Genomic DNA, 18,716 nt, shown 5'->3' on the forward strand with positions numbered 1-18,716 from the left:
AGTGATGTGCTTTTTGTTCCCACACTAACCCAGTCAAACCGTGCCCAAACATTGATACACCCTAAAGTGTGACACGTTTGTCCAGTCTGAGAGGGACTTGGCCCAGTTGGAGGACATGGGTCAAAGCACGGCATGGTTACTTTATGCACACACACGATTTATGTTTATGCACCCTGTCCTGTGTACGGAGAGGATAGAGGATAAGAGGAAAAAGTGAATGAACTACTCCAAAACTCACGGGGAACGAGTGCTCACCTTCAGTAAGGACAGTGACAGACAGTTTTGAAGTTTTGAAGCCTCGTCATCGAGGACAACAGGTTGTCCTCGCTGCTCCACACTGTGGTTTAATCCATAAACTCACAGAGGAGCGTATCACTGCAGAACTTATATCTGCTCACTATTTAAGAGATATTTCATGCTGCTTTTTTCTCCGCTAAAGCATTAGCACTGCTGTGTGAAATATAAACAAACACCGTGTGCTGACGTCACCGGGCCCTGGCTTGGTGCAGTTGAGCAGGTGTGTTGCAGCCCACAGGATGGATAAAACTGAATTTTCTTCCAAACAAATAGTTTTGAACTTAAAATTCGATTCATTGATTTAAATAAATGTTTAACCCATCCCTAGACCTACTTCACCAGAGGACACTTCTGTGGTTACAAAGAGGGATGTTTGTGCCTCAATGCTAACGCTAATGCCAATTTTGAGGCGTAATAAATATTGAAACAGCGACACAAACTGATTACATATACTACTACATATAAAAATAACTATGCAGTCTTTAGTTAATTTGAATTTTAATGGGTTGTTTTATATTTTCTGTTTGCTATTATAATAACTACACCTTAATTATCCTTAATAAATAAAAACATGAGAGATCATCATGAACAAAAACTGAATTGACAATGAACAAATAGTTTTTTAAGAATGATTCACACTTAGTCACTACTTAATGAAGAGTTTAGGGTTAGGAGTTAGTGTTTGGGTCTAATTATATTTAATAACCCCAACATTTGAAGACTTAAGTTCAGGTTTAACTTGTAGACTGGGTGTAGATTTGCACTGTGGCTGTGTCAAATGGTGTGTACACTGGTGATATACTTCTTAACTATTTTCTGTTATAATGATGCCATTCTAGAGTGATGTTCATAAATAACATTGGCTTGTAATATTCCTTACTCCTCTATGGAGTGTAGATTGTCGTCTTGTGTTGTGTTGATGTGCATTCTGCTGCTGTGTCGCTGTGAGAGACGTGCTGATTAAACTTGTGTGTTCTCCTCTGACTCTGTTAGTCCAGTGATGGAAGTGCCCACAGACAAGCCTCTGTCTGAAGAACAGGCCCGTCAGTATTTCAGAGATGTCATCCTTGGTATCGAGTACTGTAAGTATCTCCTCTGGTAAACAGAGCCTTTTCATGTACTTATTATGTAGAGTGTGTTATGCCCGCAACAATCAGAATAATTGTGCTTAAATAAAATGCAATACTATGAAAAATTGTTTGTTTGGACTAGATATACTTTAAAGGTCCTATATTACAAAAAAATTGCTCCTGTGAGCTTTAACCCATATTATAATGTTGTTACCTCCTCAAAAACAGACCTGGAGTTGTGTTTTGTTTCATTCACACATTTTGAATGAGAAATCTTTTATTATTAGTCTGTCTATATCTCCAAAGCTCAAAATGCTCTGTTCACCTTGTGATGTCATGAAGTGGTAGTTTTCAAGTTAACAGCTCCTTTTACCTTTTGTTCACTAGAGATTGGAAATTCCAGGGCTGAAATTATCCAGTGATTCTAGTGAAGGTGTGTGAAGCTTAAAAACACAGTGGAGCACTTCCTTTATTACCATATGACATCACAAGGTGGAACAGAGCATTTTGAGCATTTTCTGTTTGAGAGAAGAGCTCAGTCTAAATATGCAGGGTAAATGGCATAATATAGGCTCTTTAAACACGTGCCAAACACGTTATTACTAAAAAACAACCACATACTGCAACTTGGCAAGAACGAAGAAACATCTGATCTTAATCTGGTTGAAAATATAAGAGGTAGTAAGAGGTTAAATCTCGATCATTTGACTAGTTGACTAATTTAAAACTGACTAGTTAATTACTAATCTAATCATTAGCTGCAGCTCTAGTGTGTGTACAGTTCATTTCTGCGTTTGGCTGTCTCTATGTGATCCCTCTCATCAGCCTGTGCTCAGCCTTGGCTCCGGCTGTTTGCTCATTTTGTGGAAAGGATGTGTTTGACAGGCCTATGAGCCTAATCATTACTGATCAATGCGGCCTCTTTCCCTGCCTCACGCTGCATCTCCAAACATTCAGAACCACTAAAAACAATGACACTCTCTTGATTTAAAGGGCCTCTTCTGTGCAAATGTGCTTCTCTGTGACACTGGCTATGTCCATATACTTTGTCCTTCACACTCAGTTAGTGTTATGCATTGAAGGGAACTAGATGTTATGCAACTACACATAAGTACATAGGTTTAGCTGGTGCTGTCTATTGTTCCTGATTTTCCAGCTAATTAACTGCAGATTGAAGGTTTACACACGATGGGCTGTGACCTCAAAGATGTACTGTTCTCAGTAGAATTGAGAAACCAGGTGAGACAGGAATATTGATGTTTGAAGTAAGTAATAAATAACAAAACAGTTTACCACAGTAAGACAGTGGTGGAACGTAACAAATTACAAGTAGTAAAGTACTGTATTTTTGTTGAATTTTTAGGTATCTGTACTTTACTTAAGTACATTTTACAGTGGGTACTTTTTACTTTTACTTCACATATGATTTGAGTGGTTATTTGTACCATGGTCATTTTAACATCCTGACTACAGGTTTTGAGCTTAGCTTTGATCAAACAAAAATAAATACACAAAATTCAAAGAAAAATTAAGAAATTGATTTGTATTGTTACTGTTGACCAAAATATATATAATTTTTCATCAATACCACTATGTTTGACTTAATAACACTTTTTACTCTTAAAGTACATTTTTAAATGGATGAGTACTTAAGTAAAAGTACAGATATAGACGTAAAAAGTTGCTCAAGTCACAAAACTGAGTACTTCATCCACCACTGTAATAAGATGACTGAATCTTGTGGACACTAAACCATAGAAACTAAACCATTTTTGGACTTTTTAACTTGCAACTCATGTACATTAGAGATGAATGGGTAAAATATGTTGAATATGCTGGGAATCTGAAGATAATAATTCTTTGTAATCATCATTTTTATTTTTACAAAAGACTTAACACCTAATAAAAGGAAGAGCTTCTTATTGTAAGAGAAGAGAAAGTCCCACTTTTCCAATCAGTGAAGTTTTCTAGCTGAAGACCTCGGCAATAAATATATTATATTAACTGGACATGTTCGTTTTCACAACATTCATACATCAGCAGCAGGAGTCAAGCCCAGGTCAGGGTGATGATGTTATAGACGGCAATCATGTTTTATGCTCGTGTGTGTGTCTTATTGTGTTGTCTTATTTATACAGTGTCTCCAGGTACGTGCCCTCTGAACAGCCCCTTTAATTAGTTGCCATTCTGTAAGACATGATCATGCCAATACAACTTGAACCAGACCCACCCTTTACCTTGAGTCTGTGTATACTGACCCCCACAAAGGCCCAGCCCCTCTAGCTTTTCATCCAATCACGTGCAATGACATAAACCATACAACTAGAACACATGCATTACAGCAGGAACATTGGCTTAAACCACAGCCTTTTTCACCAGAACAAATCGATCTTTTTAACAGACTGCAGGGTCCCTACTGAACTATTACTGTTGTCTGGACTCTTTTGTAAAAGTCTCTGTTTTAAACTAGTGCACTACCAGAAGATTGTCCATCGTGACATCAAGCCTTCTAACTTACTGCTGGGAGATGACGGTCACGTGAAGATCGCAGACTTCGGCGTGAGCAACCAGTTCGAGGGAAACGATGCCTTACTCTCTGGCACCGCGGGCACTCCGGCCTTCATGGCACCAGAGACACTGTCGGACCAACGCAAGAGCTTCAGCGGAAAAGTGAGAGCAAACTATCACACATGAATATCAATGAGCTGAGTGGGTTTTCATTTAAACGAACAAATGATCCTGTGGCGTCAGCTCATGCAGGTGGAAGTAAGCCTCCAGCGTGAGTCTACACCTGAAAAAGAGATGGTTATTGAAAGATAAATTGAGATTTTAGATTTTCTTTTTCCTTTGGCTCACTAATCTGGAAAGTACACTTACATTTTGATCCTTTTCTTCCCTGACTTGGCAGGAATCAGATCATTAAATCGTGCCAGTTTATGGATAGCATTAATAATATAAAATAAATAAAAAATAATAGACATGGATAACATTTCAGTATTTCATAATTACATTTTGAAACAAGGCTTTTGAATTACATTGTGTATAAATATTTCAAGAAATGTTTGATAGATTTAAAAGGCTGTGGAACGACATGAGTTAGATCAGAATTAAATGACTAAAATTAGAGGTGGGAGATATATCGAAATATCACTTTTGATGTTTCTAGAATATACAAAATTTGGATACCAAGTAAAAATATATATATAAATAGTAAAATATAGACATAGACCTATAGATAAAATTGCTGATACGTAATCGTTAAACATAATTTTAATGTGATATTTCTGAACTGTTTTGGTTAATATTACAGTCATGTTTTATACTTCATCTCTAGCAACATTTACAGACACATTTTAGCACTTCTCTGATGCATAGCCATAATATCGACTGAAAATCATCACGGAAATGGGAAAAAAAAACACGAGAGATCATCATTTTTGTCCGTTACGCCCACCCTTCGTTTCAGTGTGCCTCAGAGTAACATCCATCTGACATCCATAATTAGCCTTTGTTCAGATCCTACCCCTGCATAGTCACAACAGCTTCACTTTCATAAACTGTAAGACCATTTACCCTTCTCGCTGACTCACAAACGAGTGACATTCAGGGGAAAGACGCTCCTCCGCCTCCAGCCTTTTAAACATCCCACTTTCTGCAATCAGCCGCAGTCAATTTCCTCCCATCAATAGCTGCCTGAGGTGATGAATTTGGTCGGGGAAGGACCTTGTGTGCCCATAAAACGCTTGGCCAAGAGAGACTATGTAACTGCAAAAGCCTCTGGGGCCTGAGAGCTGTTCAGTTGTATTTCCTAAGAATCATTTTCAGCCAAAGTGAATTTTTATTCTGAGAAAACATTTTATTTCTACATCTTTCTTGCATTTTGTTTTTGTCAGGAGTAATTTTGGAGTTTGCTTGAATATACTGGCATTGTGCAACTTTCAAGGCAACATTGTTTTCATTTGATGTTAAAAGTATTAAAAGGAATTGGTTTAGAGTGGGCAGGCTCTTTATGTAAGCAGAGAGGAGAGCGAGAAGGAAACACAGAAAGTGGTGAATGCCTGCGACACTTTTTTTTATTTTGATTTGATCTCAGAAGATTCATTGATTTCATGTTGTTCAATGAAATCTTGCTGTTTCCTGTAGGCGCTAGACGTATGGGCCATGGGAGTCACGCTGTACTGTTTTGTCTTTGGAAAGGCAAGTACCCACACTGTTACACAGATATGTCTCACACAAGAACACGACGATTATCATTAGTAATCATGTGTTTGATGCTTAACACGTAGTTTCTGTGAGGGCTGAACGATTAAACGGAGTAATCAGGACTAGCTGACTGTTGAAATAATTGTTTTGTCAGTTATAATGAATAGTTATAGTTAGCTGAAGGACTCTAAAACAAATGCCAAAAGTGTTTTATAACAAAGACGACAGTAGCTCAGTTGGTAGTGTTTGTCCACTAATCCGAAGGTTAGCAGTTTGAATACTGTCAGCGTGTCCTTGAGCAAGACACTTAACCCCACCAACCGCATCAGTTGCTATATTTCAACCTGTTTTAAATAGAAATCATTTTTGACAACTGAAAAAAAATCGGTGGCTAGTCAAGTACTAAAGTAATGATTTCCCGCAGCCCTAGTTTCTGTGTTGTACATTCCTGATCCATATGCCTCTAGATTGCTTATAGATCTATCACTACAGTTGGTTTTCTTCGTTGGCCTCTCAAGACGCTGCTTTTCCGTCAGCTCCTTGGTAATTCCTTCATGTTGCTCTTCCTCCCTCCTCTCTACCTGCAGTGCCCGTTTATTGATGACTACATATTGGCTTTGCACAATAAGATAAGGACCAAGCCTGTGGAGTTCCCAGAATCGTGAGTACATCCCCCGCCTGCCTCTTTGCCTCTAATAAAAACAGACAATAGTGGAGCTCCTAGTGCTACCCACAAGCTACTGCACAAGAAAGTCATCCTATCTGACTTTTTTAAACAACACACAGTTCTTTGGATAAAACGAATTGCTCGCTACAGTGCTCCAAATGTCACCTGCATCTAATCAAAACGTGTGTCGGCTGCTTGGTTACGGACAACCTCCATTATTTCATTCTCTTCACCTTGACTCAAGAGGTTAAAGAAAAACATTGAAGTCTCCTGGATTTGTTATAGAGAAAATCTGATGGGCTGGTTACACAGGAAGCAAATGCACAAGTTATTAAAGGTGGAGTATGTACCTTTTCTGATGGAGGGTCTGCCACCTGCTTGTCTCCATCTTACTGCCTTGCCTGGAATGTTCCACAGTATCACATTAAACTTATTTACCTCCAAGGACACAAACAGTCCAAGTTATTTGTGGAAAGATGACCCCCCCACGTACAGTAAGTGCAGAGTGCTCATTTTTGCAAGGTGATTTTAGCCATTTAAACTCCTGTAATTGAATAAATGATTGATAAGTTTAATGCTACACTGTGGACCATTCCAGGCCAGGCAGTAACATCTCCATGGAGATCAGCATGTGGTGGACACTCTGCTAGAAAAGTAAATATTGCACATGTTGGTTCTGTGAACCAAAAGGGCGTTAAAGCCACATTTTTGAGAAAGTCTATATCACCACTGTGCAGTAATTCCTAAGTGCACATAAAAGTTAGAGTTATTTAATCAATAGTTGAATCTAAATAATTCACTTTAATGTTGTTAAATGAATCATTGCAGTCGTATTGTGTAATCCCGTGGCAATGTAGAATCTCAGTTGTCTCATAGAGCTGTTTAAAATCAGTGCAGTCCTGTGTAGACCGTGCATGTGCTGACTGTGCCTGTAAAAGGCCATGTGAGTGATCCAGATGAGCTTTCCAGGATCGTAAAGCACATCTCAGGCTTAAGGGGATCATAAACAAGACAGGTAAGAATTTCAAGTGCAGTGAACTTTGAGCATACTGGCACATTATGTACTTTAGGGTAAAAGACGATAATAATAAAACAAGAGATTGGACAATTAAAGCTACATTACTCAAGTTTCCTCATGCAAATGAGTCACTTCCTTCTGTGCATGTGTTGTTTCACATTTCATCAGCTGTAAAGTTAAATAACAGGTATAGTTTGTTTTCATACCTGTAGACTGAGGAAGACCACTAGTGAGCAGTCGAAATGGTCACGTATAAAAACAAACTTAAACTTGGTCTGAAAAAAGAATCTAATACAATAAATTATCAGAAGACCAGATGAACCCCATTGGACTACGTAAAGTTGTAAGAAAGAGCTGTGTGGTTCATTATATGATGCTTTGGGATATGAGCTAATTGGCTGTGCATTGGTGGTCCAGCCTGCTTCAGTTCCTTATCTTCCTTATTCCTCATCCTTAAAACTGTTCTAAATCTGTGCACAAATGTCAGAGTGTTTAGAAAAGTTCTATATGATTAATATGTATTATTATTATTATTATTAATAATAATAAATATTCATACATTTTGTAAAAATAGGTTTTGTAAACTGCTGTTTAGGTTCTCGCTCACACAAAACACATTGATATTTACTTGCTGTCTTTGTTTCTAGACCTGAAGTGAGTGAGGAACTGCGGACTCTGATCTTGCGCATGTTGGACAAGAATCCTGACACCAGAATCACTCTTCCTGAGATCAAGGTTTGAAATGCCGATTATAGTTTATTTATTATAGGGCTATAGTGGGCAAAAGACAAAGGGGGCAGTGTGGCACTACCTATGTACTAACTATGTACACAGTACTACTACTATTAATAATAATGCCTTACACTTCACTATTTCTCAAAGTGCTACACTGTAGCCATTATTCATTCACTCAACACTCGGTGATTGTAAGCTACAATTGTAGCCACAGCTGCCCTGGGGCAGACTGACCGAAGCAAGGCTGCCCATTTGTGCCATCGGCCCCTTCGACTATCAACTATCATTCACACACACACACCACTTTCATACTACTAGTACAGCATTTTTTATTGCAAACCCTGTGTCTGGTTAAAATTAGGCCCAAATCTGTAATGGTTAAAATGAGGAAAAGGGTTTGGACTTGCCTTTTTTTTTTTACAAGACAAGACAAGACAACTTTTGTTACGTTGAAAAGCGTGCACAGGAAACAGCAGACTTTCGTGGTCTTTTGGCATGGCCAACCTGCAGAGGGAGGCAAGTCATGTGAGGCTGCTCTAGGTGGAGATCTGAAGCCAGATCCCTCTCAGTTTACATCACAAGGCATACAGAGGCCCATTTGAAGGTCCTTCTGGTGTCAGTGACAGGACACGCTGAAACATGCCTGTCCCAGCTGAGCTCAGGGCTCAACTCTGTATTAGTGACACTGGTCCCACTGCACCTCTGGTGATGTCTCTTCTCTCTGTGCTTCCACGAATCAACGCAATCACATCAACCCTAGAGACACCGTGTTTGTGGAACAGCAGATAATTAGGCAACACACATTTCCCCCTCACTTACATACATTATTAGTAGAAAACATTTTATTTTATTTTTAGCTAAAGTATTTCATTTAAATCTCACTGTGCCAAAACAATGCTGTCCTTGTGAAACCTGCTCAAATGCAACCACATTTCAACCATGTTTTCTGACCATAGCTATTTTCAAATGTTAAGGCCACTCTTTCACATTCCTATTGTTTATTTTCATACCATTTTGTTGTTTTCATGTTATACTTTGTCAAAACTGTATTGTGTTTGTGTGTGTATAATTTATGCCCCTTTTAAGTCCCTGTACCTGATTTTTTGTTCCATGTATTTGAGCAAAATTTGTGTTTCCCCAGTGCAGATATATCGTATAAGCAGCTCTTGAGGTCAAAATAAGTCCACTGTGTCTGGATAATGTTTGGATCTAATTATAATGTTGTCTGAGAATCAGGAAGTGCACAGTCAGCATGCAAGTGGCATTACCATAAAAACTAACTTTGCTCTAGCCTTTTGAAAGTTGTGAAGCGTGCTTATGAACTAGTTCTGTTTTTCACATTTCAAGAAGTCAGATTCAACACTGTTACAAGCAGAACATCAGAGCACAAGGTCAAAGTGAGTGTTTGATTTATACTCCTTTCTAAAAGTCACAACTTGCCAATAAACAAAAGCCCCAGAATCTGCAGGCATTTTAAATCAATATGGTGAGAGAGGTTTGACAAAGATACACTTGGACAGTTTGATATATTACATGTTTCAAGCTTTCCCATGTCTTTTCTGATGAGTTTTTGTGCAAAACCACAATTAATCAAAACAAATGGCTGCTTGGCTCGAACATAGAGAAGCCGTTCATAAATCTGTGCCAGCTTTAGCGTAGCAGAAGAGCGATGAAAGAGGGAGGATCATAAATAAAATGTCTTGGTAAATTTAATACAAGTTTAGTATAGATCTCCAACTGCCTTAAAACATGTATCTTATGTTCACAAAGCAGCCATAATATTGACCACCTGACAAACAACAAAACACACAATGTATAAACATCTTTTTTTTAATAGATTCATTCATCAATTGCAAATACAGCAACAGGTCGCTCAGGGGTTGGAGCGCTCGCCAACCTGAAGGGCAGAGGATTGATTTCTGTTCACTGTCTTGTGTCCTTAGGCAAGACACTTCATCCACCTGCTTAGTATGAATGTGATGTGTGAGTGAGTGATTGGTGGTCGGAGGGTCTGATGCCACAGATGGGCAGCCTTGTGTCCGTCACTCTGTCCCAGGGCAGCTGTGGTTACAGTAGGAGCTTACCACCACATTATGGAGTGTGTTGCACTTTGAGAGGCTTTGACTTGCCTGTAAAGCTCAGTAAAGGTGTTACTATTTATTTTTATTAGCTTTTTACAACATTCGACCCAGACGAAGCTAAAGTGATTCAGCTTGTAGGGTATCCTGATGGAATACAAAATTGTTTTTTCATCTAAATGCCAAATTTTCACTTAAACTTGGCATGAAACAAAAATAAATGACAAAACCTCCTCTCTCAGTGTATGGCATGTTTTGTGTTGGTGTATTCATGGTTTAAGCTTCCAACATTTTGAGGGTTTTATATTTTGTTTAAGGTGTTAATTGCTATGACAACGGTTTAAATTTGTCATTATTCTGAAACCATTTGATAGTTTTAGAGAAGTTATAATCTAGTTGTCGTGCCATCTATGTGTGTTTCAGATGGACCAGTATATCACATTCATATCTATTCATGGGCTTCAGCTTCCTGTTTTAGGCAACATTTTTAGGACTCTTCAACATTCAAATAATAATATTTTTTATATTAAGTTTTCATCATTCGGGAACTCATGGATAGTTTTTTGAGATGCTATAACCTAGTCAACCTAGCCGTAATATTTTCACCACTGTCCACCTCACTCAAATTTCCATACCTTTATGTCTTCTCCATGTGTTTCAGATGGACCAGTGGGTGACCCGCGGTGGTGCCGACCCTCTGCCGTTGGAGGAGGAGCACTGTACTGTGGTGGAGGTGACTGAAGAGGACATCCAGAACTCTGTCAAGTTTGTGCCCACCCTGTCTGCAGTGGTAAGAAACCCGCCTGACCTCCAATAACACTTAACAGGTCTAAAGGGTGCCAAGAAGGAGGAACGTAATTAAACTGCACCTGCAAGAAGTAATAAATTGTAGGGTGCTCAGAGGGCAACTTGTTTTGTTCATGTGGGAAGGGCTGCTTTCCTCTGTGAAATTGGACTGTTAGACATTCATGTTATTAATTATTTGTATGCCTTAATAACAGGTGCGGCAACTAAACATAGACTGTCTAAAGAAATGGGCGAAGTGAGTGTGACGTCATCTATAGAGTTCAGCTCCAGTCAAATGAAGCTCATCAAGGCTAGAGCAGTTGCAGGGGCGGATTTGGAGTTGAGTTTCATATTTGGAATTCTAACCGAAAGTACCATAGCAACCAAAGAGCCAATCAGGAGTGAAGCTGTTGAAGGTCTCGCTAGCGGGAGCAACCTCTGGGAAAGAAGGCTCTTGATTTGTCTGTTAATAATGTTCATATCTTGAGTTACGGCCACAATAGTGAAATAAAAATACCAGAATCATGTAGAGCGGGTCAATACGAACAGTTTAAGGGCAAAATGACGAGCCTGACAGCAGCAAGTACAGAGAGAGGGGTGACAGTTTTCTAATGTAAAGTGAATTGAAGCCAGAGTCGATGGAGCCGGAAGCGCGCCCATGATCACTTCTTATTTGGAACGTGGCGGCTAGCAGGTTAGCTATGTCCATTTATATATACAGTCTATGCAAGTAATACATTACAAATACTTTTTAATATGTTTATGTGTTTCTGAGAACATTTTTAAACATTCACTTATATTTGTGCATAATTTTACTCATTTAATTTTAATTAGCAGCTTTTAAAATCGTATGAGTTTCTTGAGGCATGACGCTGGAGTACTAACACAGGAGAAGTTTATTTACCGTCATTGTACGGGACCCAGGACCATGAACCTTCAGGACATTATGATTGTTGAGTGTTGTCCTTTCCAGTCTCATACAGTCCAGTCTGGCTATGTATCTGTTGTAGGGAGTATTATACCTCTGATTGTGCAGCCTAAGATAACAAGGACTGAGCTGGGAGTAAGTGTCCTAGATACAGCACCACAATTGAGCACAGCACAAATCATAATTGTAAAAATCCTTGACAATACCGACACACACAGTGTAACACTGCACTGCCTGTTTTAATGAGCCAGAGTGCAGAGAATCTGCAGATTACCACTTAAAACTTAGTTTAGCTTTAAATACTTATTAATGACTAATCAAGTTTTGTATAAAGACTTAACTAAAATAATACTAAAATAGTGCTAAAAAGTAACTAGTCATTTGAGTATTTTTGTTTTATTTTACCAGGTAGCGGTACTTTTATTTGAGTAACAATTTGTCAGTATTCTTTCTACTACTTGCAGCTTACCCAATAAAGCAACTAAGACTTACCTGAGCCAATTTAGATTCTATGTTTCTCTTCACTTCAAATTCTTATATTTTTAAAGATGAACAGCTGAACCAATATTGTAAAAATGTGTTGTTTTGTTTTAACTGTGATATCTGACAGTTTGCATTCACATGTTTCATGAATAGGAATTTATATATGCAGGATTGTATCTATGTAATTAGCATTTGGAGCCATAATTGAGGTACACCTGCATTATCTAAAAATGAAGCGCTTCATAGATATTCAGAAAGTACAAATTGACTGAGATTGTAACACTGTTTATAAAGAGGCTGTTTTCTGCACACAAATATTTACAATCCACTAGTATTGTTCTCAATTTTGATGTACAGCGCTATTTTTGAGTCTATGTTATAATGTCATCAGAAATATACCTGGGGTTGTATTTTGTTTCATTCACACATGTTTAACACACAGACCCTGCATATTTTGTTCTTCTCTTAAACTGAAAACACTCTGTTCCTCCTCGTAATGATACAGAAGTGCTCCACTGTGTTTTTAAACTCCATATACCTTCTTTAAAATCTTTTGGGTAATTTCAGTCCTGGAATTGCTAATCTCTACTGAATAAAAGGTAAAAGGAGCTGTTAACTCGAAAACTACCTATCATGACATCACAAGGTGCAGGAGAGCATTTTGAGCTTTGGAGATGTAGACAGACTAATAATAAAGGTTTAATTCAACTCCAGATATGTTTTTGATGAGGTAACGGCGTTATATATTGGCTAAAAACTTACAAGAATCAATTTTGCGTCGTATTGAACCTTTAAGAAACAGGCTTGTCACAGATTTTTGACCACAGTTATTAAGCAAACTATTTTTTAGAATGTAATTTCCAACACAAAGTAATAATTAGTAGTTTCTTTATGTTACCGTGTGATTCTACCCTAGTAAAGCTTACAGACCATTCTAAAGCTAGTCAAAAGGTCAAACTTTGTCCTGTTTGTGATTTTTTTTGTATCAATACTTTTTCAAATGAGTATCTAGTTTCAATAATATCTTCAGTATCAATTAGTATGTGATTTTAACCCAACAATCCACCCAACATTTGTTCCTATGTTTCAGATTTTGGTAAAAGCGATGCTGAGAAAGCGCTCCTTCAGTAATCCATTTGAGTGTCCGAGCAGGCGGGAGGAGAGGTCGATGTCGGCACCTGGCAGCCTCCTCATGTAAGAGCACAATGTCCAGGCCCCATCTGGCTCTCCACCTCCACACAAAACCACACATCAAGCATTTCTTCCAAAACACAAACACAGCCCACAGATCCAATCCTCAGTGATCTCCTCAGATTCTGCCTGAACAATGCTTCACACTTGTGTCTCCTCTCTGCTGTATCAGGTTAACTAGCACGGGTTTGCGAGGCAGCAGCTGTTGCTTTTTGTTGCCATAGCACCGTAATTCATTCTTTAATTGTGTGTGCCCGGGCTTACCACTTTTATAAGTGTTTCTTTGTGTGTTGCTTTCGGCCTTAAAAGGTTTAGAAGGATATGTACAGGGAAATTGAAAAGAACTAGAAGAGTGCAGTGACCTCGGATATTTTATTGATGCAAATGCACTGCGGGAAAAGATTGTATTGATAAACATGTTGAAACTGCTCTCGTCATGTTGCACTGTTTCTTAGTGTTATGTCTATCTTGGATATGTGTGGATGTAATTCCCCTATGTGCTAGTTTCCTTTGGTCTTCATCCTGAGAATTGAGTTTCCATTAGTTTGAGATCTCTGAGTTATACAAGGTGAATTTCATTTTGTTGTTGTCGTATAAAACAACACTGACCCCTGCTGGACAAAGATATTAACTGGTGATCTCAAAACCATTCACAAGCACGAGATTATGTTTATAGGTCCTTTAAGAAGGCCTGTCACGATAACTGATGGACTCAATAAATAATTTATGTAACTATATATTTTCTTAGTATAAATGGGGAAATGTAGTTCTGTGTAGTTTGATCAGATTTGTGCTGTAGGTTCTTCTAAGATTTATCATAGATAATGACTAATTGTTGTTTAAAGCTACTTTATTGTGTCAATGGTTTAAAGTAGTTTCAATATTACCATTTATTGTAATATTTTCTTTATCAATATATCATCATATATGTGTTTGTGACAGACCTACCTTTAATCTTCGCTGTCTGTCACCAAACAAAATCTAAAATATTGTTAAAGGGCATCGGTTGGAGCCAGTCTTCCCGACTAACCACACACTTGACCTTTGCCCTATTACATGTGACCTCTCCATCTTCTTCTCCAATTGCTGCAGGGATTCATGGCCTTTCCGGCCATCTTTAAAACTGCACCCTTCATTAAGGTAACCTACGTGCCCTGCGACATAGAGCTTTGTGGCGATGTGCTCGTATCTATTCACTGCTTCCATTTGCTTTTGCTTTTGTCGTACAAATGCCAAGCTGCCATTTTGCTGAAAGGCATTTTGCCCTGTCCCTACCACTGTTTCTTGATGCAAAAAATCTATCTTTGTTTTTAGCCATCATCAGTAGACCCTGGTTGCTATGAGAAAAGTATAGACAGAAATGACAGTTTTCCTTTTCTTTTACAGAAAGACCAGTACAGGAGACAGTCCTCGAGAAGGTGAGCTGGAGGACCTCCATGAGGATGAGCCTTCATCATGAGAACCTTCATCATCATGAGCCTTAATGCACTGAGCGACCAGGCCTGACTCTGCTTCCCCTTTAAAACCTGTTGCTCATACCACTGTGCATTCATCGACACATTAAAACATCTTGTGCTGGCATTTATTATTTCACTCAACCTTTGTGAACTCTACATCACGACATCCTGAGGTCTTATCACTGTCTACGTCTTCAATATCAAGATGGCTGTTTGCATGCTTCCTGTTTGTTCTGAAAATACAAAACTTGGTTCAGAATATGTTGCCTCTACAGATGTTTTTGAACCTTAAGAATTGCAAACACTTTATTATCTTCAATGAAATACAGGGCTTTACTTTGCTTTTTGATATTGTACATAGGTGTCCTGTAAATTATCAATGTTGTTGTTCCTTTTGTTGCAAATGTGCCATTCTTAGAGACATGTAAATTATTAAAACAACTCAAATTAAATGAAGCAGGGAAAGATTAAGATGTCAATCACACTTTTTTATTATTTTTATGTCTTTTTTGTGAACTTAATTCTAAAATTATCTACAGCATATTTCAAAACCATAACCGTATCTTATACCTGACCAGTTAATTCATTTAAGAGGTGACACACACAGCAAGATTCAAAAGAGAACACATGCATAGGACAGGTTTTCATGTTTTTCTAATTCTGACTTGGTTTGGTGGGATAGTACCTGTAGTGAATATTGATAGTTGATAGTTTTACATCAGTTAAGTGTCAGTTTGCGGAAAAGATGAGCAGAAAAGTACTAAAAATACAGGAAGTAGTGGTGAGTAGTAAAATGTGTATTGGTCTAATGATAACAATTGTAAAAACCAAACCAAATAAGTAGCTTGGCGGGATATTTCAACTGATATTTCAATGCGGTTGGCACTGATTGTAGTAATTGGGTATTTTAGGTTTTGTTTTCTTTGGTCCTTCAAAATTTTAGTTGTGTAGAGCTTTATGTTTCTTACAAAAAATATATACATTTATTTCAATTTGTCTGAATACAGAATTATAAATGAGACAAACAAAAGATCGACCACTGACAGGCCTTTAAATTTAATATTGTTTATCTATTTTGGCACAATTCTTCCAGGGTAGAGTAAGCCAAAATTGTTCTGAAAAGAGTAACATTACTTCAAAACAATATTACTCAAGTAGAAGTACAAAGTAGTGGTCCAAATACTGTCTGGATGTAACCGCTTTTGTCAATTGTAGAGGTATTCATAGTGGGAAAACCAAAACTTTACGGTTACACTGTAAATATATTAGTCTAGTAACATTGAAAGTATGGTGTCTGGAAACTATTACAAAAAGTACTCATTTTTCAAATTAGTAACTAAGTACTCCCCACCTCTGAATTCTCCAGTATGAACATGGCTGCTTATTGTCACGTTAATATTATGGCAGATGAGTTGCGGTTTTTAATTTTGCGTATTGAGCACCATAATCTTTTGATGCTCAGTGAAAAAAAGCATTTAAATGTCACTGTGATCAGGGCTGCAGCTGCAACAATATAAAACATAGACACTTACTCCAGTGCTGTTCCCAGTGTGGCTGATTAGAAACTGGGAACTGCCTCGCTCTGCGTTTCCTCCATCAATCTTCCACTCGCTCTGCTCCAGCGAGTGGTGCCAATAGCAGCACAGAGGACGCAGAGGGTTATGTGTGAATAGATAAATGAGAAGACACTTTGCATAGAGATATTGAGCCTCCATTTTGAGAGCTTTATGATCCTGCACATTTGCATACTATCAAATATAATAGAGAATGTTTAACTCAAGGTGGGAAGAATGTAAAGATTCCTGTTTTGTAAATATCTATGCTTTGTGTATGTTTTGGGCTTTTTTGGGTTTGTTATATTTATTATTTTATTTTGTTTGTTTTTTTATATGAAGAGAAGAAGGATGTAATGTAATCCTTGTTATGTGTGAGATAACTAAATGAAGGGCTTTTAAAACCAAAAATGGTAAATATTGGAGAGATGCCTGTGTGGTTTTTAAATCATTTATTTATTTATTTTTTTCGTAATGCCACTTGCTTTGACTTTGAGTTTATCTGTATATACACTACCAGTCAAAAGTTTGAACGCACCCTCTTATTCAGTGTTTTGTTTTGGGTATTTTAAGTTAATTTTTAATACTTTCTACATTTTAGATACATATGAAATTGACATTACTTATATATGAAGACATCTGAAATAGTAGTAGTAAAGAAAAAAGTATAACTGTACTAAATATTTTTCAGCAAAGCAAAGTACTACTATACTTTGAGGATTTGAATATAAAATATGTATGAAATATTTTGTAGTTATTTAATGTTTTGTTTTGTTGTTTTTTTTTGCTACATCATTCTGTAAATCTTACTTCATATATTTGTTGTCATCTGTATGTATATAAAATGTAGAAAGTAGTGAAAAAAAAACAAACACTGATTGAAATGGCATGTCCAAACTTTTGACTTGTAGTGAACATGTGCAATATGATGCATTATGGGTTCATTCCATTTTTAAAAGTGATAAAGGTGAACTACAGCTTCAAATGTACATTGTTTATAATTGTAAATATATGTAGTTTAATTTCAAGTCCGATTGCCTGCCAAGACCTTGTAAACTGTGTCTGAATGTGTATTGTTAGCTGGCCTGGCTCTTTGTTTTGACTCTGTGGTGTGTAACTGCATGTTGCCGAATATGAATGATGTTTTCATACTGAAGCCAGAGACGATAAACTGTGGTGCACTCCTGCTCCGGCTGCTTAGGGTTTTACATAATCCTTTCTTTGCATTTCCATAAAACACCTGGGGACTGTTACAGCATCCTGATTTGGAGTCATATAATATAAACGGAACATGCCAAAAAAAAAAAAAAGAACTGATAAATTTCCGTGAATGGGAACAGCCAGTACTATGTGTTTTATTCGTTTGGTTGAGATGTAGATTATTCTCATGGTTTATGAAGCACTTTATATTGATTGTTTACATGTTGTACTTATTTAAAATGAGTTTCACTTTAGCTTTTCACATACTGTTCTGTATATTTTGGTCAGTGTCATATATGGTAAACAAACTTGAATATCTCAGCCCGTACAAGTGAAGCATTTATAGATTTTATATAACATGTTTCAGTTAATAAAACACTTGGAGAGGTCACAGTGTAATCCTCTCTGTGTCTGTCTCCAAGTGTCAAATGAGGACAACTACTGTTTCAGGATTTGCTTCAGTTCCTCTGATCTTGAGACGATTTAAAACACAATAGTCTAACACAAACGAGTAATACATCACTATCGATAGCCTGTGAAATAGTGCAAAATGGTTTGGACTAGACTTGGAGCTAAACCTGGACGAGAACTGGACCAAACCTGGACCAAACCTGGACCAAACCTGGACCAAACCTGGACCAAACCTGGACCAGACCTGTGATATATCAGGACTAAACTGGGCTAAAAAACATAACCAAACAAGGACCCCTTAGTGCGACGAATAACTGACCTTGCAACTAATAAAATACCAAACGAATCGTCATAATAAAAGGTGAGTCACGTATGTTGCCAGCCTTGAATAAAACCTTTTCTTTTTTTAAATAATCTCTTTTGTTGTTGTATTCATTATCAGGGAGTGTGCATTAAAATGTGAATGTCTCCGGCGCCTGTCTGATGTCATTGTCTCGTGCACTTTTCTGAATGTGCTCATCTGTCTCTGCTCCAGCACGGCACATGCTTATGGAATGCATTGTAAATATGTACCAATATCCGAAGGAGGCTATTTTTTGCATGCTTTTGTACACTAGGCAAAATAAAACATAGCAAAAC

At 37.7% G+C, this 18,716-nt stretch overlaps 1 protein-coding gene across 1 annotated transcript in view; it reads left to right on the top strand.

The window, feature by feature from the left end:
* The window catches only part of camkk1a (calcium/calmodulin-dependent protein kinase kinase 1, alpha a), a 67,043-nt gene extending 48,328 nt beyond the window's left edge, over positions 1–18,715 (top strand). The window contains exons 9-16 of the mRNA XM_033978973.2: positions 1,291–1,379; positions 3,838–4,037; positions 5,511–5,564; positions 6,158–6,231; positions 7,903–7,990; positions 10,730–10,858; positions 13,356–13,459; positions 14,843–18,715. Coding sequence (XP_033834864.1) covers positions 1,291–1,379; positions 3,838–4,037; positions 5,511–5,564; positions 6,158–6,231; positions 7,903–7,990; positions 10,730–10,858; positions 13,356–13,459; positions 14,843–14,915 — 811 coding nt within the window. The 3' untranslated portion in view covers positions 14,916–18,715. The remainder of the gene's footprint in view (positions 1–1,290; positions 1,380–3,837; positions 4,038–5,510; positions 5,565–6,157; positions 6,232–7,902; positions 7,991–10,729; positions 10,859–13,355; positions 13,460–14,842) is intronic.
* Position 18,716: the final 1 nt, after the last annotated feature.

The sequence above is a fragment of the Periophthalmus magnuspinnatus genome, chromosome 14, assembly GCF_009829125.3.
Source record: "Periophthalmus magnuspinnatus isolate fPerMag1 chromosome 14, fPerMag1.2.pri, whole genome shotgun sequence".
In the NCBI taxonomy this organism is placed as follows: Eukaryota; Metazoa; Chordata; class Actinopteri; order Gobiiformes; family Gobiidae; genus Periophthalmus; species Periophthalmus magnuspinnatus.